Source organism: Sapajus apella, unplaced genomic scaffold, assembly GCF_009761245.1.
Source record: "Sapajus apella isolate SASKATOON/1434 unplaced genomic scaffold, GSC_monkey_1.0 scaffold84, whole genome shotgun sequence".
In the NCBI taxonomy this organism is placed as follows: domain Eukaryota; kingdom Metazoa; phylum Chordata; class Mammalia; order Primates; family Cebidae; genus Sapajus; species Sapajus apella.
Window position 1 is genome coordinate 6,868,046 of NW_022437024.1, and position 24,735 is coordinate 6,892,780.

The 24,735-nt window shown below is 34.4% G+C and overlaps 1 protein-coding gene across 1 annotated transcript in view; it reads right to left on the reverse strand.

The window, feature by feature from the left end:
* The window catches only part of PLCZ1 (phospholipase C zeta 1), a 36,572-nt gene extending 12,675 nt beyond the window's left edge, over positions 1-23,897 (reverse strand). Inside the window, exons 1-7 of the mRNA XM_032253773.1 lie at positions 23,746-23,897; positions 19,891-20,092; positions 14,026-14,170; positions 7,233-7,382; positions 3,809-3,893; positions 3,637-3,709; positions 1,940-2,091 (exon numbers count right to left, since the gene is read on the reverse strand). Of these exons, the coding sequence (XP_032109664.1) occupies positions 1,940-2,091; positions 3,637-3,709; positions 3,809-3,893; positions 7,233-7,382; positions 14,026-14,170; positions 19,891-20,092; positions 23,746-23,800 (862 nt within the window). The 5' untranslated portion in view covers positions 23,801-23,897. The remainder of the gene's footprint in view (positions 1-1,939; positions 2,092-3,636; positions 3,710-3,808; positions 3,894-7,232; positions 7,383-14,025; positions 14,171-19,890; positions 20,093-23,745) is intronic.
* Between the last annotated feature and the right edge of the window lie 838 nt (positions 23,898-24,735).

The following is a 24,735-nucleotide window of genomic DNA, read 5'->3' on the forward strand; positions in this document are numbered from 1 at the left end:
TGTGTATAATTTTTAGTTGAATGATAATGTTTGCCACCTTTCATAAGCCACTGTTATTATTTACTAAAATAATGTGAAAATCATTTCATTTCAATAATATTCATCTACAACATTATTTTTAATGATTTTTATTATGTTTATAATAATTGACATCCTTGAAGTTAAACCTTTGCTGATTTCATTAATTATTTACTATTAACTTTTGGTGCAAGAAAAATGCTCTATAATCCTTCCAAGAGATGGTAACACTATCCTTTGACTCTACTCAGAACTATCCAATTCTTTTCCAAATTTTTTGTAAGTTTTTAACATGATAAAAGTAATATAATTAAAAATATAATAATTTGAAGGAACAGAGACCAGTAAAGCATGTCATTCAAACTCTCTTAAGCATACCTTACAGTAAGAAATACATTTTACAGTCCAACACACATGTACCTTGCACAATTGTGCTTACAATACAGTCCTTCTATTTTATTCCATTCCATTCCTTCCATTCCATTCTACTCTACACTACTCTATCCTATGCTATTATTTAATTGTAGTCCATACCTACTGAATTGATTTTTGGTTACAACACACAGGTTAAAAAACGAAAAGAGCCTTTAAAAATTCCAGGATCTCTCTAATAGATAGAGAATATGAACTAAAGTATTCTTCAAAATCCTTGAGTACCTGTGACCAGCCCAATAAGGTTAATCATTAAATATATCAGAATCTGCATTCCCAAACAGCAACTTTTCTCAAGACAATTGTAGGTGCTGATTTTCCTTCTGTGGTATTTCTACACAAGATGGTAGATTGCATTTTTTTAACTTTTAATTTTTGTGGGTACATAGATATATATATTTATGGCATATATGAGATATTTTGATACAGACGTACCACATATAGTAATCACATCAGGGTAAGTGGTGTATCCATTACCCCAAGCATTTGTGCTTTGTGTAGCAAACAATCCAATTATACTATTTTAGTTATTTTTAAATGTACAATAAATTATTGTTGACTGTAGTCACCTGTTATGCTATCAAATACTATGTCTTATTCAATCTATCCAACTATAGTTTTGTATCCATTATTGTCCCCATTTCCCCTACACCTCCACTACTAAAAAAAATTGTCACCTGGCTGTTAAATTAGTTGCCTTCTCCCTTTTAACTTTGGGACACTCCCCACATAATAAGTCTTCTTCCCAGTCTCTTTCTCAGGACCTGTTTTACCTTGGGCACTGCCAAACAGAATAACCACCTCAGGTTTAGAATTGGACGCAATGAAAAGAAGATGCAGAGACAGACGACACCTCTAGGGGTGTGCAGTGTGGCATGCACACTCTTTACAACCATCTGGTAGTCCAGGCTGGGGGCCATTTTTTCCCCTTCCTTCACTATAGACATAGAGGCTCCAAGGCTGATTAACTCTACCCCTTTTGATGCCTATTAAATACATAAAGTTTAGCTGTCACTGCCATAAACCTTTATTACCACCTTCCTGCCTGCAATCTCACCCTTTAGCTTCTATCAGTGGCATTGTTTACAAATACAGTGAATCATGCCACTCTGAGATTTCAATCTCTCCTGCTCACCTTCACTCCTAGAACAAAGTTCAAGCCTTCCAGTTTGGCTCTGCCTCCCTCTGCCGCCCTGCCACTGCTCTCCTATATAAACTGCTCACTACAGCCCCCTACCCCTCAACAAAGGTGGCCACGTCAGACATTCTCAATCTAAATGTCATTGCTTAGAAAAGTTAATTAATGGCTGTGTTCTGTGAAATAAAACTTAACAAAACCTGAGGTATGTAACCCCTCTCTAAATTTTGCTAAATATGTTGAAATTTTATAAGAATATACATTTTATAAACATCATTGAGCAATCTTAACACCCTAGCAGTGAATCTAACTCATTTAAACATTTCTTCTATTTGAATCATAAAAATTTACCTCTCAATTTTGAAAGTTTTCGGGCTTGTGTCTCCCCAATAGAATTATTTTCATTAAATTGTTGATACAACCTTGAATGTTGAAAGTTTCTGAACTTCTCAGCTTTAGTATAAATGACAAGATCAGATAAGGCCAGAGAAATTTTTAGCTTCCTGATCTAAAAATAAAATGCAGTAATTTCACATTTTTATGCTAATAATTGGGAAAAAATCTTTTTCTAATAAAACATACTTTGAAATAAATGATTTTCATCTTTTCATTAGATTATCTCCTCAAACACCATTTGTATTAACTCAATGTGGTTATTTTTGGGAACAAAAATATTTAATGTTAATATAAACTAGCTCAAATTTAAAATCATGATTAATGTAATAAGTATTGAGGACCACAATTATTACTATTTCTTTTTTCATAAAGATCTCAGTGTATTCCTGTGAATTTTATAAATTTAGGAACTTTCGTCATGAATAAATTTACTTTGAAATGACTTCTATTATATAGTGAACATTTGCCATCTCACAACCCGGCATCTATTTCTTTTATACTTCTTTTTAGCCATTTCCCAAGTTTTGTTTTGGGAAAACATTTCTTGTTCATGCTCAATCCAAGCCTGAGTCATGAAGATTGGGTGGGCTAAATAGAACTTTGCATTTCCCTAGCAACAGTAATTGGTTCAGGGATGTGAGCATAACCAGGTGAGAGCCAACGTACCAAAAAAAAAAAAAAAAATTGCTTGCTCTGCCAACAGATAGGCATGCCACTGGATTTGAAGCTGAAATGATATAAAGCTGAATTTTTGCAATAGTCTTGCACCAACACAGAGAAAGTGGGAGCAAAGCTGGAGAAAGAAAGTTCTTCTAACTTTATGTGAGACACTATATCAAGTCATTTTTGAAATTAAAATCCCTTTCACTGAATTTTTCATCTATGCAGGCCAATTAATTGTCATTTTATCTAAACCAGCTGGATTGGGTTTGTGTCACATACAACCTAATGTACTTTCTTTCCTCATGCTAATGTATATACATATAACACTGCATATTATAAACATTGATTCTTGTCTCTGCCTTTACTAATACCAGGGAATTTATGTTGTGTATCTCTGCATCTTTTGCACTTTGCACAAAGTGTGCTTCATAAGAGTGCATAATATTTATCAACTATAGAGAGTTTTTTTATTTTTACTTATTTATTTTTGAGACAGGATCTCATTCTGTTGCCCAGGCTGGAGTGCAATGGCATGGTCTTGGCTCACTGCAACCTCCACCTCCCGGATTCAAGCAATTCACCTCCTTCAACGTCCCAGGCAGCTGGAACTACAGTCATGCGCAACTACGCCAGGCTAATTTTTGTATTTTTATTAGAGACAGGGTTTCACCATGTTGGCCAGGCTGGTCTCAAACTCCTGACCTCATGTGATTTGCCCACCTCAGCCTCCCAAAGTGCTGGGATTACAGGCATGAGCCATCGTGCCCAGCCTAAAGAAAAAAAAAAAAATTTTAAGCAGCTAACATAAAAAAAGAGGCAATTAAAAAAATTTCTCTTCCACTCTCAATGTTTCAAAGTAAATTGTAAATGTTAGACTAGAGTTTTTACAAGAAGGAAAAAGACTTTTTTCCAGAATTTTAAAAAATTCTCCACCAAGAATAAAATTAGAAAACTTTTTAATCACTTGTAAGATTTTCACAAAGCATCACCTCACCTTCTTTTTCTTGAAAAGCATTGCTCCAGATAGCTTTTTTACACCTGTTTCCTTGTCTTGATTGTCTCCTAAAACAGATTCGAATATTTCTGATTCTTTAAATTTATCCTCCTCGTCCTCCTCCTCCTCTAGATCTGCCATTTCTTCTTCCCATTCCTCCACCTTACCACGCTTATCAGAACCTTTTCTTTCACGGGTTTCCTTCAAGGTTCCTATTTTCTTATTTTTAACTAATACTTTGAATTTTAGTGCCTAAGGAAACAATTTGAGAGATACAATTACACATTTACAAGTAAATTTGCATTGTAACAGTCATTGAAAAGTGTTTCACTATATGTTCAATTAGCCTACAGTAATAAGATATGTAAGAACTCTGTTTTTTCCCTTGCTTCTATTCATACCTCAGTACAGGAATGAATACAGTGATATAATGTTATTGATTATAATTCATCCAAAAATAAGCCTATTATGATTGAGACTTACTGTATGCCATTTCTTTGATATTTCACAAGCTGATACTATTCCAAAAATTTGAAATATGTGAAAAGCATATGTATATAAATACCATAATATTGCAATTAAAATGTTACAACTTCTGGTAGTAAATACTTTAGCTCATCATTTTCTTATCCAACATTAAAAAGTATTAAATGAAATCAGGCATATTAAAATGTCTATCCTAAGTTTCTGGCATCTAGTATAGACTAAATTAAAGATTTGTAATAAAGACTTCAAATTTCTTCTGTATTACATATAAGCATCATTAACTTAATATTTTCTATCCATCAAATCTTGAAGCATAGCAAAATTTACCATCAGTGTCACTTGTTCTGAATTCGAAGGCTCTGGTTCCATTCTTTCACTTGGTTATTCCTGCCCTTAGGAAATTTTCCTTAATTTAACGAGTACATTTAAGTGCCAGCTCTGTTATATACAATGCTGAAATCTGGATTATAAAGTTTTTTTCTCCAAAGAGCATTGATTGTCCTTTCCCTTTTGTCATCCTCAGGTATCCATTCAAATTATTCCATCATCTTGGGTCTTCTCTCTTTTAAATGACCCTTATAATACTCTGTACTACAGAGTTTACCAAAGTACACTCCGCAATCCTATGCATCATGAATATTATCAGAAGTGCTTGGAAAAGAGACAAATTCCTGGGATCTATTTCAAAATTAGAGAATTAGATTCTTGCATTGTGGGACTGGAATTGGGCCTCCTTAACAAGTCTCTAGGCTATTCTTTTACACACAAGGACAGAATATTGTAGGATAAAGTAACATTTTTGTTTTGAAACAGAACCTCACTCTGTCACCTGGGATGGAGTGCAGTGATGAGATCTCAGCTCATTGCAACCTCCACCTCCCACATCCAAGCAGTTCTCCTGCCTCAGCCTCCCGAGTAGCTGGGATTACAGGGTAACTTTAATTCTTCATTTACTCATTGAAAAGCACCTCTCTGCTTTAGTATGGAAGCTAAAATTTGAATGAAAGCTATGTACTGGAGTGCTGGAAAAATAGATTCACATATAACAGGAAGCAGGATTCTCTTCCAAGAAAGCTAAAAATTATTATAATTTTCATAATTGGACGATGGCTCGGGTTTAATCTTTGATAATATGTTTCCAGCATTTTACAAAATTCTTTACTATTTCTTTTCTGCCACAATTGAACACATTATGTGGGCATCCTTATGAGGCAAAAGAACTATGGTCTTTCCAGTTATTACACAATTCACTTTTTTCTGTCTCAGTTCTATCGTGAGCCCTATATTTCTTGTCACTAGTGTCACAACACTTTCACTTTAAAATTTTTCACTGATTTAAATAAAATGTTAAAAGAAGTAAAATTTGAGGATCTTCCAAATTTATTATGCCAAAGGGAAAAGTTCAGCCCTGGAAACTCAGTCATGTAATACGGCTGTTTTTCTTATCTGGTGCCTGACTATTGCTTCCTGACCTTTGTGCTGAGATGTTATACGTTGACCAGACTCCCTATTCTTCATTCAAACCTAGACAAAATTATCTTAGAGATAGAGAATCTTAGAATGTAATCAAACCCCTTAGAGTGTAATCAAGAGTAGCCAATCAAATCTTAAATCTGTATGTTAGCCATTGTATGGAAATTATTGTAATTCTCTTCAGCACATCTGTTTTTGCCTACATAAAACAATTTTCACTTTTTCTCACACCAGGAGCAATGACCCCCATTCTTTGCTGTGTGTCCCAGGAAACTACCCTCACACTTTACACTTGAATAAATTCTTCTAACTGAATCCTGAGCCTTTTGATTATTTTAGATTGACAAAAATAAATAAATAAGAAAAACACATAGGGAAATAGTCATATATTACAAAAATATTGCCATGTCTACCAAATGTCAAAACTAAACTATTGGTTGTTAGACAATACTATCATCAAAAAAATGTTTATTTATCATCTAATAAAATTGGGAGTAAAAAGAAAGGCCCAGCAAGGAAAACTAAACAGGAGTAGTCAAAGAGGTGCTAGAGAAGGCTAAAGAATGTGATGTTACAGGCTGGGTGCGATGGCTCACACCTGTAATCCCAGCACTTTGGGAGGCCGAGGCAGGCGGATCACCTGGGATTGACAGTTCGAGACCAACCTGACCAACATGAAGAAACCCCATCTCTACTAAAAATACAAAATTAGCAGGGTGGGGTGGTGCATGCCTGTAGTCCCAGCTACTCAGGAGTCTGAGGCAGAAGAATCGCTTGAACCCAGGAGGCAGAGGTTTCAGTGAGCCGATTATGGCGCCATTGCACTCCAGCCTGGGCAACAAGAGTGAAACTCCATCTCAAAAAAAAAAAAGAATGTGATGTTACAACAGAAATTGTTTCAGGGAAAGGAAGTGGAGGTCCACAGTATTGAATGTTAATGAGAGAACAACCAGATGAAGACTAAAATGAGTTCATTAGAATTTATCATTAAAAAAATCTTTGATGAATGTAATGGGAACTTTCCTGTGAAGCAGTTAGAAGAGGAAGAGGGACTGGATAGGTTGCAAGGAGACAAGAAAACAGAAATTTGGGCTGTGAGAGGGAGTAATAGAGAGCCAGAGAGAGAAGTGAAGTCCTGATAGTAGAAATGGACGTGATTTGTGAAAGCAAATACTTCAGTATGCTCAAATTAAGATGGAAAGGGTCATAAAGACAGTGAAATTGAAAACAGTGCATTTTTTAAAGGGGAACCTGCTACCCAGCTATTGAGATACTGGGTACTGGCTCTATTTACAGTCTAGAACTTTTGCCACTTTCTGAGACTTTTGCCTATAAAACATACTAAATTTCTGGTCCCTAATACTAATTGCTTTGAAATTGGGGACCCATGAGGTAGGAGACACAATCAAAATGTGGATTTCACATAAAGATATATTCTCTTTATTGAAGTATATTCACCTAAATGTGCATGAGAACATTCCCTAGGCAACATTGCCAAGATAAACCTCTATGAGTGATCAAAAATAAGCGTTTTCATTGGTCTCTAGCCCAGTTTCAAGGGGCAAAATAACAGTGACATGTTTTCATGGAGTTTTTTTCTTAACATGAATTTCTCAGAAAAAAAAGTGTTACCTCTGGTGATGGCAGAGTATCAGGAAAATCATCAAGCATATCAGAAAGCAAGGACTCTCCGAAAGTAGTCTGCAAATTGTCTGCCATTACTTCTTGTTGGGCAGGAGAGCAGTGATTTTCTAAAGAGAGCACCACTGGGTAGTCAGATGTCTAAAAAAGTAACCATTACTATGGTTATTCATCAAAACTTCTAAATAACTGTAATGTAATTAATATAAGTGTTTACTGTATTTTTTAAAAAAACTTACTTCTAATGTTTAATACCTTTGCAAAATAAGTAAGTATTCTTTAAACTGAAAGTACTCTTGAATTTGGCAAAACAGAGACCATTAAATCTGTATAAAAAGAAAAAATTATTACAATTTATAACAAAAGAATAGGAACAACTGAAGCACCCATCAGTGAGTACTTGTTTAAATAAATTATACTGGCCAGGCTCAGTGGCTTACAACTGTAATCCCAGCACTTTGGGAGGCTAAGGCGGGTGGATCAGATGAGGTCTGGAGTTTGAGAACAGCCTGTCCAACATGGTGAAACCCCATCTCTACTAAAAATAAAAAATTAGCCAGGTGTGGTAGCATGTGCCAGCTACTAAGGAGGCTGAGGCAGGAGTATCACTTAAATCCAGGAGGCAGAGGTTGCAATGAGCAGAGATCGTGCCATTGCACTCCAGCCTGGGTGACAGAGACTCCATCTCAAAAATAATAATAATAATAATAACACCATATTCATATAAAGGAATGATACAGACCAATTAAGAAAAAGGCAGGCAGCCCAGTGTGGTGCTCACACCTGTAATCCAGCACTTTGGCCAAGGCATGTGGATCACCTGAGGTCAGGAGTTCAAGGCCAGGCTAGCCAACATGCCAGAACCCCATCTCTACTAAAAATGCAAAAAAAAAAAAAAAAAAATTACCTGGGCATGGTGGTGGGAACCTGTAATCCCAGCCACCTGGGAGGGTGAGGCAAGAGAATTGTTTGAACCCAGAAGGTGGAGGTTGCAGTGAGCTGAAATTGCGTCATTGCACTCCAACGTGGGCAACAGAGTGAGATTCCGTCTCAAAAAAAAGAAGGCAGAGCTATCTATACTGCTATAGAAAGTTATCTATGGATTTATGAAGAAAAGCAAGTTACCAAAAAGTAACATGCTACATTTTTCTTTGTTAATATACAAATATTAAGAGATTTTAAATGTGAGACAAAAACATTATACACTCATTAGTTGGGGGAAATGTTAATATTCTGCTTTTTCAGTTTTAAGTTTTGTAATCAAAATTCATTGTTTTAAAATTAGAAATGATAAAGATATTTCCAGTTTCTAATAGCCAAGGAATTTTATTAAGTGAAGCTTCAGCCCTTTCTCACTGCTGTAACTTCAAAACTTGCCATAAAATCAAAACATCATTGGATCTTATTTAAGATTTTTTCTTTGTTTTGATTTCTTATATACTTATCAGGGCATAAATTTACCAATTTGTGAAAAAGCCAGGGAATCACAAGTCTTGCTGCATTTTCACAGCACTCAGAACAGAACAGATAATTACTATGTCTTTTTAATGTATGAGTATATTGCTTTGTGACTACGTGATAAAAATTACTACAAACCTTGGTGGTTCAAAACGGCATTTATTGTCTCACAATCTAGTCACCAGAAGTTTGAAGTCAGTTTCACTGGTCTAAAATCAAGGTGTGGGCAAGGCTGCACTCCCTTGGGAGGCACTGGGGAAGAATCCTCCTTGCCTCTTCCAGGTTTGGGTGGCTGCCCACATTCCTCCACTTGTGGCCACATCTCTCTAATCTCTGTCCCTGTCTTCCCATTGCCTCCTCCTCTGGTGTATCAAATCTCTCTCTACTTCCTTCTTATAAAAGTGCATATGATGGTGTTTAGAGCCCACTCAGATAATCCAGAATAATCTTCACATCTAGAAGCGTTTAACTTCATTACATCTACAAAGACACTTCTTCCAAATAAAACAACACTTAGAAACTCCAGGAATTAAAACTTAATATTTTTGGAAGCCCTTATTTGACCTACACAATGACCTTCTCAATTAGAGTGAGTCCACTGACTCACTCTGACCCCAACAGAATAGTGTAAATCTTTTGCCAAATATAGTAAGTAATTCTGAGACTGGGCAAAGTGATGGCCTAGAAGGTGAATTCTTCCATGTGGCCCTGAAAACACTGATGTCATTTCTCGATCTTCTTGGCTCCATCCTCTGGGAAGATTCTCTTTCTTTTATCTTCTTTGGCCACATTGAAAGTGGATGTTGAGGAGTTTGCTCTCTTGAAAGCCAAGCAATGTTTGCAGCCCATTTCCTTACCAAAGGCTGTTTTAAGGCTCACCTAAGGTCATACTTGTGGGGTTTTTTTTTTTGGCAACACAAGTCCCTCAAAACTTAGATGTTTTATATATTTGTGTGAGTAAACTCATGCAACTAGACTCAAGGTTTTTTCCTAGTCATAGTTACCGTGTATTTAATTTCATGTCCTCTTTTTTCCAAATTAATAGTGATTACCTTGAGTAGGAAGTCTAAACTTTAATCTGATCTGTGCTGCAAAACTGAGTCATCTTGTTCAGCTGGGAAGTCTTATTGAGTTTTCATTGCTCAAAGCTTTGTTTAAAATCTCACTTCTTGCTCTTTTGGGTGTTTTAAATAAATTTTATTGTGTATACTTAAGGTATACAACAGGATGTTATGGGATACATGTAGATACTAAAAAGGTTATTATAGTGAATCAAATTAACATATCCATCTATCCATCATCTCGCAGTTACCCTTTTTTAAATTTCTGTGGCAAGAGCAGCTAAAATTTACTTATTCAGCATGAATAATATAAACAGTACAATTTTATTACCTATAATCCTCATTTGGTACATTAGATAGCTAAACTTTTTCATACTACATATGTGGTACTTTGTAGCCTCTGACCTACCTGTCTCCATTTTCTTCCTGCTCCCCATATCTCATTCCTGTCAATCACTGTTTCGTTATCTCTGTATATTTTAGGGTTTTTTTTTTTTTAATTCCACAGATAAGTGAAATCAGCCATTATTTATTTCTGTGTCTGGCTTGTTTCGCTTAGCATAATCTCCTCACCCATGTTGTGGTAAATGGAAAGATCTCATTCTTTTTAAACACTGAATCATATTCCATTGTATATATCCATTTTCTTTCACCATTTGTCTGTCAATGAACACTTAGGTTGTTTCCATATCATGGCTATTGTGAATAATTCTACAATGAACAATGCAGCACAAATATCTTTATGAGATGGTGATTTAATTCCTTTTGGGTATATACCTAGAAGAGGGATTACTGTGTTATATGGTGGCTCTATTTTTTTTTTATTTCTTTAGCAACCTTCATGCTGTTTTCCCATTGGTGGTACCAATCTGCATTCCCACCAACCGTGTACACAGTTCTCTTTTCTCCATACCCTCGCCAACATTTGTTATCTTTTGACTTTTTGATGAGACCTTCTAACATGGTAAGACTGTGAGGTGGTATGTCATGGTCATTTTGATTTGCGTTTCCCTGGTGACTAATACGGTCAAGAACCTTTTCATATGCCTGTTGGCCATTTTTATGTCTTCTTTGGAGAAATGTCTATTCAGATTTTTTGTTTGTTTTTTAATTAAGTTGTTTTTTTTTCCACTAATGAGTTGTATGAGTTCTTTATAAATTTTGGATATTTGCTTATTAGATACATGATTTGCAAATATTTTTTTCTAATCCATTTTGTTGATTGTTTTCTTTGCTGTACAAAAGCTTGTTAGTTTGATGTAGTCCTATTTGTTTTTGCTTTTGTGATCTGAGCCTTTGACGTAATATGAAAAAAAAAAAAAATCATTGCCAAAATCAGCATCTAGGAGCTTTTCCCCTATGCTCCCTTCTAGGATTTTCATAGTTTCTAGTCTCATATGTAGGCTTTTTTTAAAGCCTATTTTACACCATTTTAACTTGATTTGTTGTCTATGGTGTAAGATAAATGTCTAATTTCATTCTTTAGCATGTTGAAATCCAGTTTTTTTAGTACCATTTATTGAAGATACTTTCCTTTTTCATTATGTCTTCTTGGTCTCCTTGACAAATTAGTTGACCATATATGCTTAGGTTGGTCTCTAGGCTCTCTATTTTGTTCCACTGGTCTATATGTCTGTTTTTCTGCCCAGGACCACGCTGTATTGATTACTATGGCTTTGTAATATAATTTTAAATCAGAAAATGTGATGCCTCCAGCTTCGTTTTTATTTCTCAGAATTGTTTTGGCTATTTGAAATCTTTTATAGTCTTTAAAGATTTTAGGAATTTTTTTCTATTTCTGTGAATAATGCCATTGGAATTTTGATAGGGATGGCATTAAATCTGTATATTGTAGCCTGGTATAGTTACTCATTCCTGTAATCCCAGCCCTTTGGAAGGCCAAGGTGAGAGGATCTTCTGAGGCCGGGACTTTGACACCAGCCTGGACAACATAGCAATGCCACACCCCAAGGGGGGAAAAAACCCTGTATATTGCTTTAGATAGTATGAACATTTTAACAATATTGTTTTATATCTTCTGAGTTAGGAACATAGGATATCTTTTCATTTATTTGTGTCTCCAATTTCTTTCATCCATGTTTTATGGTTTTTAGTGTACAGATCTTTCACCTTCTTGGTTAAATTTATTCCTAGATATGTTATTTTTACACTATTATAAATGAGATTATTTTCTTAATTTCTTTCAATTAGGTCATTATTTGTGTATAAAAATACTACTGATTTAAATATGTTGATTTTGTGTCCTGCAACTTTACTGAATTCATTTAGTTCTAACAAGTTTTTTTTGTTTGGAATCTTCGGGCTTTTCTACAGACAGGATTATGTCATTTGCAAATAAAAATAATTTTGCTTCTTTTCTTCCTATTGGAAGGAATAGAAAGTATTCCCTTTTGTCTCTTTTTCTTAACTAGTTTCCCATTTCTTGCTTTTTGGAATCTTAGAAACTGTAGGCTTTTCATCTTTGCAAGGCCTTTGAATTTTAAGACTGTCTCCACTTTTTAAAACTTATTTTCCACTCTGAATTCGGTGAGGGAGTTAACCATGCAAATATTTGGGAAGAGTATTTCATATAAAGGGGAAATAGCAAGTACAAAGGCCTTGAGATGTGTCTGAAAAAGACTAAGGAGGCCAGAAAGGCCAAGTGAACAGGGATGGAGTAGCAGGAGAGTTCAAACCGGTAATGAAAAACTGACCACTTAGGGCCTTTTGAGTCATTGTACAAATTTTAGCTTTTATTTTTGAGTGAGGCCGAAGGCTTTGAGAAGGGCAATGACATAATCTGACTTACCAGAAAATCACTCTGGCTGATATTTTGAGATGAGACTGCAGGGAAGTAAGGAAAGAAGCAAGAATACCAGAGAAGAGGGTATTGGGATCATTTAGGCGAGAGATGATGTTGGTTGACTGGGAAGTGACAATAAGAATGAGAAAAGAGAGTTAAACTCAGGATACATTTTAAAAGTAAAGCCAAGATGATTTGCTGAAAAATTGAATGAGGGGCTTGAGAGAAGGAGAAGAAGGTTACGGCTGGCAAAAAAGATTTTGACTGGAGCATATGGAAGTTGCCATTAATGAGATGGGGAAGACCATGGCAAGAGCAGGACTAGAGAAATATCAGGGAGCTCAATTTTAAACATGTTAAATTATATATGCCTATTCAATATCCAAGTGGAAATGTCAAATAGGCAGTTGTGTACATTGGTGTAAGTTCAAGAAAGAGATGGGAGTAGAGATATATGAATTTAGAAATCATCAGAAATTACGTGTTTAAGAGAATCAGTGCCATATTCTCAATGTTTTTATATTAAGATAAAAATTGTTCATATATAATATTTGTATCTTTGGAATATTTATTTTGTACTCTATTTTAATATATAGTAGATAAATTTATATAAATTTGTGATTTTAAGTTTATGCTGACAGATTATGTAATGTATTGACATAGGAGAAGTTAATCACATTTGTAAATTTAATGTATTAGGTACACATTACATAGTTTTAGTAATATAGTAAGAATTTGTTTAGTCATTTTGATGGTACTAAAATTGTACTGTAATTGAAGGGCTTACGAAATCAAATGTGTTAAGTTTACAAAAACAACTTAAAATGTCTGAAGGTACAAAATTAGTCATGTTTATAAATGAAACCAAATGTTCAGAACTCCTTAACATTGGGGGATTGCAAAAACCTGCTCAATTTATAGAGTAGGATTCATAGACTGAGCTTGAATTCTGGGAATAACTATATCTTTGACTCTGTATTAAATTAAATTTTTTTGAATCCAAAGTAAACTTCTGAACATTTCTTGCTATATAAATAGCTATCATTATAGTCATTAAAATGTCAACAATTGAAATGATGCATTGTTGACACATTTTATTTGTCTTGAAAGTAAAATAGTTGAATATTGGTAAAATATTTACTATTACCTAGACCAGTATTTCTCAAGCTTTCCTGGCCATCATCCACAATAATAAATATATTTTACATTGTGAAACAATACACACACACACACGTAAACAAAAATTTCCATGAAACACTATGTACCTTACTAGCTGAAACTAACTTTGATAAATCTACTTTTAACTATATACAACATGGATTTCACTGCCTACTAATGGATCGTAACCCACAATTTGAAATCATTGATCTAAAGTAAGGCTACGCATTATAGGATTTTGAAAGAAGTAAATTAGAATTGCTTCTGTTTAAATAACTACAGTTGAACAAAGATGTGTACATACCATGAATGCATATTTGTGTATTGCTTGGATAACAGTTTTAAACAGAAGTTTGCTGGTGAGGGTGTAGCCATGATATACAACAGGTTCATTCTGTGCTCCATCCCAGCAGTCAATCTCCAAACAACGGCATCCTTTGACAAGGGCACTAGCAAAATTGAAGCAAAATAAAATGTTACCCCTGGACCATTAAAAATACATACCAAAGTCTTTAAAATATTCCAAAAACTGTTTGTGATTTTATAATAAATGCATAAATGAGTCCATAACCCTCTATAAAAACTTGTCTTTAGGACAAGTTTTGAGTATCTGGAAATTTGCATTAAAAAGGAAGACAAAAACTGTCTATGTAGTACATTACTGTGTCTTTCTTTCTAGGCAAATGTTTTACTCTTGAGTGCTCTCCATCCAAGGCTTGGTTTTCAGTAAGCAATGAAGATACCTGCTCCATAGTTGTAGCTCTGAAATGTCTCTATGCCCAACCCAGACAGTTTTGCTTATAGTGGGATTTACTGTTCAATGCAATACTATTGAAAAGCAATAATGTTCAAAGCCATCTCAGAATAGTAGAATATATTAATAAAATCTTATCTAATTATTTTCTCATATCAGGCTTTGGGGAATGGAGTATATGGTAGGAAGGGAAGGATAAAGAAAAGATAAATCATGACAATCCTTGCTCCCTGGAAACAATGTTGGCTAGAGGGTATGGAAACTAGAGGGCCTAATGAATCAGTTAATAATCCTTATCTCTCTAACTGTTTTGCATAAGGCCATCTCTAATTTTAATACAAGTAAGTACTAGAGAAAATTAAAGTTTATGCAAAGGAAGCCTGGACATCAGCTAATCTGTGTCTATTTGACTCATAATTTCACTGGGAGAAAAATTTGAACTGACTGCCTCAGAATGCAAGTTCACAGCTTTATCAAAACTGAGGAAAATATATTTCTACTTTTGTTGGTATCTAAAACTGGGTCTGATTTTTCTACCTAAAAAATAAAGATCAGTTTCTTGATTTAGACATAAATTCTCTTAGGTTCATTAAGTCGGTTGTACTCACTGGGTTAAAATTAATTCTCAGTGTTCATAATACAAGAGAGCAGTGACAGGATGCTTTATTAACACATATGCTTTTATTTACTCTGTGTCAGTTGAAGCTGATTGCATTCAGATTTTTCACTAACTTTATAATAACGAATATAAGCAAACAGGGATGTCTCAGAATCTTCATACCCAGACCAGAGCAGGCCACTGTATGCCATCAAGAAATAGGTCATTTGCCCCAAACTACCAAGACCCAAGAGTTCACTCAAATGTATTGATTTATTGATTGATTCCTGCAAATGTAGATATAGCAATAAGATAATTAAATTATTTCACAGACACACACACATAGTTGTATAGTTGTTCTTATTATCTATGAACTTGGCCTGACATGGAGCTAATATGTGCCAACCACAGACCAAGGATCGGCAACACTAGCATGAGGCAATGCTTATTGCTGGTTCTCCAAGAGCAGTGACTGAAATTTCAGTCTCATAAAACATGTTTGACAAACTGTCAGTAAATATTTATTGTGTTTATATGAGAAAAAAATGCAAACTGCAGAGATGTAAGAAAAAAAAGTAGAAGGCAGAAAAATGTGATCTTCTAAAATGCAATCTTGGAAGAGACAAAACTGAATCAAAAGAGAGCTGACTTGAAACTCCAGGATCTTAGAATCGATGTTCACATATTAGGAAAGAGGTTAAAAAAGCTTCTTTGCCATACATAGAGATATTTTCCCATAGAAAACCAAGCTGACACGTTTTCCAATAAATATATTAAATTACCCCACTGTCTACAGGCTACTGGTTTTTCACTGGGACGAGTTTGCCTCACTGGAGGGATTTGGCAATGTCTGGAGATATTTTCAGCTGCCACAACTGGAGATGGGGGAGGGTTGTAATTGGCATCTGGCAGGTTATGGTCACAGTGATGCTAAACATTCTGCAAGGCACCGGACAGCCCCTGACAACAAAGAATTATCTGATTCATAAAGTGAAAAGTTTGAGAAACCCTGCCATAAGTCATGATAACCTGGAGAAGAAAGTGTAGTCCCAGCACCAAGTACTTATATATAATCGGTAGTTTTTCCAAACAGAAGCACAGAGCACCAAATTGGTCATATGAGAAAATGAACCTTTTAGATTTAGTTCTTCTTTGGAGATTATATTTAGTCCCTTTCTAGGGAGATGACCCAAGAAGTACTTAGGTAGGAGTATAGCTGAAAACAGATACAACAATTATGACACTAAGTCAACGTACAGGACTGCCTAAAACATAACGGGGGGGGCGGGGAGAGAGAGAGAGAGAGAAGAAAAGAGAAAAGAAAAGAAAAGAAAAAAAGAGAAAGGAAGGAAAGAAGGAAAGGAAAGAAAGTTAAGAAAGGAAGGAAAAGGAAGTAAGGCATTAGAGAAGAAGGGAATTGGTGAATCACATCTATCTTAGAAGCTTCCCCAATAGCTTGATTGTGAAAAATTAAATTCTTAGTAAATTCTTTTGGGATGTTTAGGGGTTTTAAATTTTGCTCTGTTTTTGTTTTTTGGGTTTTTTTGGGGGGGGGTTTGTATGTGTGTGGGTGTGGGTGTGGGTGTAGGTCTGTGTGTGTAAGATGGGGTCTCTTTCTGTCACCAGCCTAAAGTGCAGTCTCAAAGTCCTAGGCATAAGTCACCATCCCACATCAGCCTCCCAGGTAGCTAGGACTACAGATACATGCTACCACACTTGGGTAATTTGCTTTGGTTTTTGTTGTTGTTGTTGTTTAAGTGCGCAGTGCTTTATTTCGGCATGTGGCAATGCACTATATGTAAAATTTCAGAGTTTTGTTAACTAATTGTCTTTGTATTGGAGAAATGGACCTAGAATACTCATAGAGAAATCTTGTCGGGCCCATGGATACTCTCTGGACAAATAAGGTGGTCACCTAATCCTTAGAGGAATTTTAAATTTGGCTGTATTTGTAAAATTGCAAATGAAGATATTTCTTGGCTTATGGATTTATTTATGTATTTAGATTTTAAGATGGAGAAGAAGCAATGTTTATTTGTAAAGTTTCTTAATTTCCATGGAAGAATTTTGCTTTGCTGACTGGTAGCTGATTATGACAGTAAATTGTCTTGGCTATTTTATCAACATAGAGTATGAGTTCTCTGGAGTGCTGCCAGAAAGCAATCTTGAGCTTTCTACTTGGGTGGTGGGAGGACAAACCACCAAGAACTATATTGTGAACCAAAACTTTTCATAAATAATATTGATTCTTGCTACTTTTTTAGATGGTTTTAATTTTAGCCATGGATCAAGCCAATCTTTATAAAATTGCATCTTCAGGCTACATGGCTTGGTCCCCTGCAAAAACATTTACGTGATTGCACAATGTCATACCAACCACTTATGTGTGAGGGATATAAGAGAAAGTTTTATCTTCTCTGATGGTGATGTTGAGGACACTCCATTATTTCACTTTGAGCCTCCTTTTTGGAAACAGAAAATTTCTCTCTCATTCACTACTGTTTTTTATGATCACTGTAAACCTTATAACTAATCCTGTTTCTCTCTTGGCTTTGGCTGCTAGGAAACTTACAGGTGATATTCTCCATGCATTCTAGAATTTGTACAGAACTTTGTGGTATGAAATTTCCACTCTTAACTTTGTTTCATCTATTTATCTCTAAATTTCCTTCAAATACTTCCTAAAAACTATCAAGGTATAAAATATTATAATTTTTATTGCAATTTATTTAGATTGTATAATATTTTCTACTTGAAGTTGAATTTTAACTGGTAATAAAAATAAATTTAAGGACTTTGGTAGATTAAAATATTGAATGCTACAGCAGTAATATTCTTTTTCCTTTTGTAAATATGAGGAAACTGAGATACACAATAGTTTTATCTGTCACAAAATTAACAGATGAGGAAAAGGGAAGAAATATGTGCACTAGAAACTTAAATACTGATGTTCAAACACTATATTATGCCACTAGTCATGAGGAAAAATATTTTGAAAGACTTTCATTCTAAGCATGTATCTTCAAAAGGTAGAAAAAGAAACGGAGAAAAGTACAATTAAATTTAAATGTAAATTTGCAGTTGGATGAACCATTTTCTTGTAATTCAAAAGTATTTATATATATTTCTAAATGTAACTGCTTTAATATTTATATTTTCTCTCTTTAAAAATTAAAATAACAAAAAATGAACAGAAATTCCTATAATGAAATTATAGCTACAAATTGGGCTATCTTTACAGAATTCTAAATGAATACATTTCTAAATGTATGAATTTCTCTCTTTAGTTAGAGTTGAAATTAGAGAATCAGCAATATTTATTTGTAAGTTTGGTATTATTTTAGAATTATAAGATATCTTTTCTGTTGATGGTTTTACCTTAAGTAATACCATCTAATCATTTGGTTTTAAATATCCCATATATGTTGATAACTTCCAATTCTTTTTTTCCAATCTGATAACTTCTGAAATCCACACACATATATACCCAACTTACTATCTGATCTAGCTGTTTGGTAACTAATTGGTATCTCGAACTTAACATGGAAACCACAGAATTCTTGCATGTTACCTCACACCCTACAACAGGCTTCTCTTTTGGGCTTCAACATCTCATCCAACAATATCACTGGTTATTGAGATGAAAATCTTGATTCCTCTCTTTCCCTTACATCTCTCTTCAAATCACCTGGTAAGTTATGTTGGCTCTGCCTCCTAAAATTACATGGTCCCCAATATATGATAGTTTGACTTATAATTTTTCAACATTATGATGGTACAAAGACAATATGCATTCAGTGGGAATCACACTTCTACTTTTCAATATTGGTCATTTCCCAAGCTAGCAATATTCTGTATGAGACACTCTATCGCAAGATGCTGGGCAGCAGCAGTGAGTACAGATCCCACTCAGCCACATGATCACAAGGATAAGCAACCAAGATTCTACGGTGTCCTGTGTTGCCAGTTTTTGGGGGTGCTTTTGGAGCGGGGATATGATTTAGCCTCACTGTAAGCTAGTGTAAGTGTTCTGAGCACATTTAAAGTAGGCTTGGTTAAGTTATAATGTTTGGTAAGTTAGATGTACTAAATGCATTTTCAACTTAAGATATTTTCAAGTATTGGGATGTAACCACATCGTAAGTTGAGGAGCATCTGTATCTCAAATTCAACCACTTATCATCTCAGCTGCCACCCCATCTATAGCCATCATCTATACCACCTGCACTGCTACACCATCTTCCCAAATCATCTTCTGCCTCCACTCTGGCCTCATCAGTCATTCCTCCACATTACTGAGTAAATCAAATTATGACACTATCTTAAAGAAAATCCTTCTCAGTCCAGCTGGAATAAAATCTATTCTCCTCTCCATGTTCTACAAGACCCTCATAAACTGACTCTACCTACCTCCTAAAACTCATCTCCCTTCATTCACCATTGACTTGTCTCCAGCCATATTTGCCATTTTTCTTTCATTTAAACAAGCCATGCACTTATTCTGTTTAACATGACCTTTCTATTAGATCTTTCCAAGGCTTCCCCTATCATCACTCATGCCACAACTATTTAATTTCACTTCTTGACTTTTCTGACAACTTTATCCTAAGTAACGTCCTCACAGTCACTTTCTATCACATTACCTTAGTTCATCTTCTCCATATGATTCATTCGTCCTTGAAAACATTTTTTACCTGGTCATTATCTGTCTGCTTGTACATAGATGAGTGTAGCATGTGTATCCCTATGTAACAAACCTGCACATTCTGCACATGTACCACAGAACTTAAAGTATAATAAAAAAAATAAATAAATACCTTACATATCCCCAAAGGTCACTTGGTCCCACTAACTGACCAGATACCAAATACGTGTTATGTGAGGATGAAATAAAATAATCATTTAATGGATGAGTCATATCTTGATAAACTTTTCTACATTCATTTTTAAATAGTAGACATTCAGATGAATCCATGTATCTTGTAAAACCTTCAAGTGACATTTGGTGTGCTTTCCTAACTAAAAAGAGAAAATAAAATAAGTTAAAAGAATGTAAAAATATCATTAGCAAGATAAAAAAATACATCTCACATGTAAACTTAGTAGTAGAGCATGTTTCTAAAATAGTTCTTTAGAATTAATATGAATACTCTATGGTGTTTGGAAAAAATTTGTGGTAAAACCTTTAGTTTTTCCATACTAACATTCAAGTAAATAATATTTTAATTATATCTGATTTTTTTAAGTTTTAAAAATACACACAAGGAAAGTACATATATTACAGATCAATGAGCTTCCACAAGCTACACATCTGGATAACTGGAGCACAGGTCAAAGAACTTTCCAGTCACCACATCCATGTATATCCACTGGTTTGACTTCTAAAAACACAGATTAGTTTTCTTGGGTTGTTGTGCTTTAATTGACTGAGGCAGTATATATTTTTTGTACCTGGTTTCTTTTACTCAACATTATGTTTCAAAGATTTATTCTTGTAGTTGCATGTAGTTATACATTGCTCATTCCCATTACTTTACAGTATTTCATTGTATGAGAATGCCACAATTTATTTATTCATTTTATCACTGATAGAAATTTAGATAATTTCCTATTTGGGGTTATTGCAGATATTACTATCAAAAATAACTAGTGAATGTCTTTTGGTGCAAATATATACACATTTCTATATGGTGCAAGTCTAGGAATGGAATTGCTGTGTCATTTGCACATGGTCATCTTTAGTAATTAATCTCTGAACATTTTTACTTACTATGATATGTACCAAAATATTAATTTAAGCAGAAGACTGGCTCTGGAAACAGCCTGGACTCATATCGAATTTAACTTGTTATATGACCTTGAGCATATTAGCTAAGCTCTCCCTATTTGTGGAATGGGGGTAATAACAGGATCTACCCTTATATATTAACTCTATAATTTTTAGTTGCTCTTATTGCTATTGATAGTTCATTTTGACCAAAAAGAAAAGGTGACATGAGCGTTCACTTAATTAAAATGTGATCTTTGGCAGAGAATTTTATTTCTAGGAATTTATCTTTTAGAAGCAGAGACTCAGACAGTGATGTACAAGAATGCTCACATTAGCGTTATTTATAAAAGCAACATAAGTGCTAGAGAATAAACAAATTAAAGCCCAAAATATAATACAATACTAAGCAGCCATTAAGAATAATGTATCATAAAAATATAGTGACGTAAGTAAATGTTTATGACATCATAAAAGTGAAAAAGACAGCATTCAAAATGCTATTACTATTTTGGTTTAAAAAAATAAAAGCTAGAAGAAAATAAATAAAATTTTTATAGGCATACAAACCCTCTATTTCAAATCCATGTAAATGTAGGAAGATAGAAGTGTATGGAGCAAATGAATCATGTATTGTAACAGTAATGACTTGCATACATTTATTATTTTTCCCTGTTTAATTAGCAGTAATTGGCTTAGCTCTTTTGAACTATTTAATAATTAAATAAATATCTTCGGTAATGGAATAGAAAATAAACTCATTTTTCCCCTTAAAAACTACCAGTTTGAAATGAGGATTAATCACATGGATTTTTAAAAACTTCCTTTGGTACATGTCACATAATAATGAGGGATGAGGCTGAGGAGCTTGGTAGCATTTGGAACTATAAGATCATAATTCAAATTGGCCTTAAGAAGACACGAGTGATCAATAATCATGTAAATGAAATGCAAGGTCTTGGCTGTGTTTGAGAGTATTTGAGGCAGGTGAAGGCTCAAAAGAGGAAGTGGATTAACAGTGTAATATTGTAGTTAAAATGCAAACACAATTCCCAAGTGTCATTGCCACCATCCCAATATCTCATTTGTATCTTTTAATTTACCACCTGAAGTTGACAGTGCCAAAGTAATTTTTTTGGTAATATTCTCTAGATCAGTGCTACTGAAGGTACTCATCTGTAAACTGGTTGTTTCCAGTTGGCAACGACATAAAGAGCTTGAGCCAGAACATAAATCAATGCACTACTTCCTTATAGAAAGTCTTGCTATTTTTTTGAAAAAAAAAAAAAAAAAAGTCAGCTGAACTCATCAGGTCTCCTTAGTGATATAGTATGTACATACTAAGTATGTACTATGTACTACATTCACTTAATATTCTGGGGCAAGCTCTTTACCTTGCTGCAAACCTGCAAAAGTTTAATGGTGCTCAAACCAAATTGTCTAACACTAACACTAACACTCAATCACGCCACTACAATGCTGAAAACCCTCCAAAATCTTTGCATGGCACTGAGTCATGAAGCCAAAATCTTAATTATGGACTATAAGAAATTATATGGTTTGATCTCTCCAGTTTCTCCAAACTCATTTCCCACTCATTCTCAAAGTTCTAACCTCACTGTCCTCCTTCTGTTCCTTCAGTTCTTCAACTCAGGTCCAGTGCTTCCCTTTCTTGGACCTTAGACACTTCTCCCATATTGTCACATAACTTGTCTGTTCTTGCCATTTAAGTCTCAGCTCAAATCTCCACACTCTCAGAGAGGATTCTCCTAAACACCCAACCTGAACTAAGCTTCCCAGGTCATTTATTCTCTGTCACCTTCCCTGCTCTATGTTTCCATATCACTTAGCACTCTCTTAAGTTATCCTTTTACATGCTTCATTATTTACTGTCAACTTTCCTCCAGCCCATCAGGAATTCAAGACCTAATTGCCTTGTTCTTCACTGTAGCTCCAGCCCCCAAAACCATACTTGGTTACTACAGATAAATATTTTAATAAATTATGAATGTATGATCCAATGCAGAAATAAATTTGGTTTTGTTAGAGCCTACATTATCATGTGTTAAACATTTGTAGCCTGAGCCAACTTTCAGAGGCAAAACTTGAACTTTCAGACTCCCCTTGCTAGATGAGCTATTCTATCAGTTGATTTCTGTAAGGTTAAACATTGTGCTTTAATAATGTTTTGGTACAATTATATGAATATTTATTGTATTACATGTTTATTATTTTATTTCAAAATGAACATAAATGAAAAACTGTGAAGTGTTTTTATCCATTGAAAGATGGAACAAAGATCACAAAATCTATAACAGATCATTAGCCTAAATAGTCACCAAATCACTTGGTGTTCAAAAATGAAGAAAAAGCAAAAAATATATATATTTATGAAATGTTATAGATAATTATATTTATAAAAAAAGGAAAATTAATCATTTTGTAATATTTTGTTCTTGGAATTTTTTTCATTTAGCTCATTTAATTTTCACACATATTTTCAACAATATAATGCATTAAAATGGAAAACCACTTATAACTGAAGTTTTATCTTATTCATGAGATCAAGATATTTTCTTCTTCTAGTAGGGCACATGTAATAGAATAGTTGTCTTATTGTCACCTCTAAGCTCGTTTCTAAACACTTGAGAGATACATGAAAGCAGTTAAAAGAAAGGAGCTGAACAGTGTATAGGAAAGGATGTCATGGTTACACAGTACAACTTCCTAAAAGGTAGTAGAAATGCTATAAAATATATTTTCCCAAGGAAATTTTACCCATTCAAAAACTATAAGTTGATAACCGTAATTCATAAAAATATTTCACATTAAAACTTTTTTTTAAAAAAAAGAAAGAATACTTCACATATAAATATTCTGATAAAACTTTGAAATGGAAACATACCTTCTTCGATAGGCTCATATTTCTGAATGATCTCAAAAGCAATAGTTTTACTCATCTCAACTGAATATTGTTCTTGTGTCAGAAATTGAATCAGATTATGTTCTGAAAGAATTTTCCGGTTTTCAGAATACGCATTGAAAATCTCAATAATTTCTTCTCTGTGTGCGATAATTCGATAAATTGCTCTAAATTCTTCTATGGTGATTCTTCCTTGTTTCAGCTTGTCATTGTCCTACTAAAAAAAATGACTGGTGGGCTCACATTGCGAGTATAAAAAATACATAAATGAACATCAGAGTATTTTTGTAATATATAATAATTATACTTGAAAGAAGATGAAACTTACATTAGATTCTTATTAAAGATAAAATATATAAAACTGCATAGAGTGATGTCAAAATTGGGAGTTAGTTAACTCTTGAAACCCACTGGTTACGGGGTGAAGAAAGGAGTGTGGGAGAAAATGAGGATTCCAGGTTGTCTTTCAATTTCACATTTCATTTTTGTATTCTACGTTACTCCAATTATTTCATAAAACCATACCGGGCAATGTGTAATCTCATGCCACTGGTGTGTAGCCTGGACCATATATGTCAGAGTGAGTCAGACACATTCACAATCACTGTAAACTGCAGAAGCTGTAGTAGTTACCCAATACCTTGAAGAAGTGGAGTCTGAGTAATCATTAAAGAATTTGGGGCAGGTACAAACAAGATGAGTTCTGATAAGAGTGAATTAAAAAGTTCATATTTGAGCTTTATTAGAAAAGGCAAGAAAATAGGCTGGGTCCAGTTATTAAAAGCAACAGAACAACGTGGATTTCTCAATAGGAAAATGAATAGCAAAAATAGAAGATTGGTTTGATTAGTAGTCCATTTCCAGTTGGAAGAGATGGAGAACCGCAAGTAAGAGAACAGATAAGATGAAACTGAAGTGGGAGGCGGTGAATAGATGCTAAGAACAGATCTCACTGAAATGACGAAGGGGGAA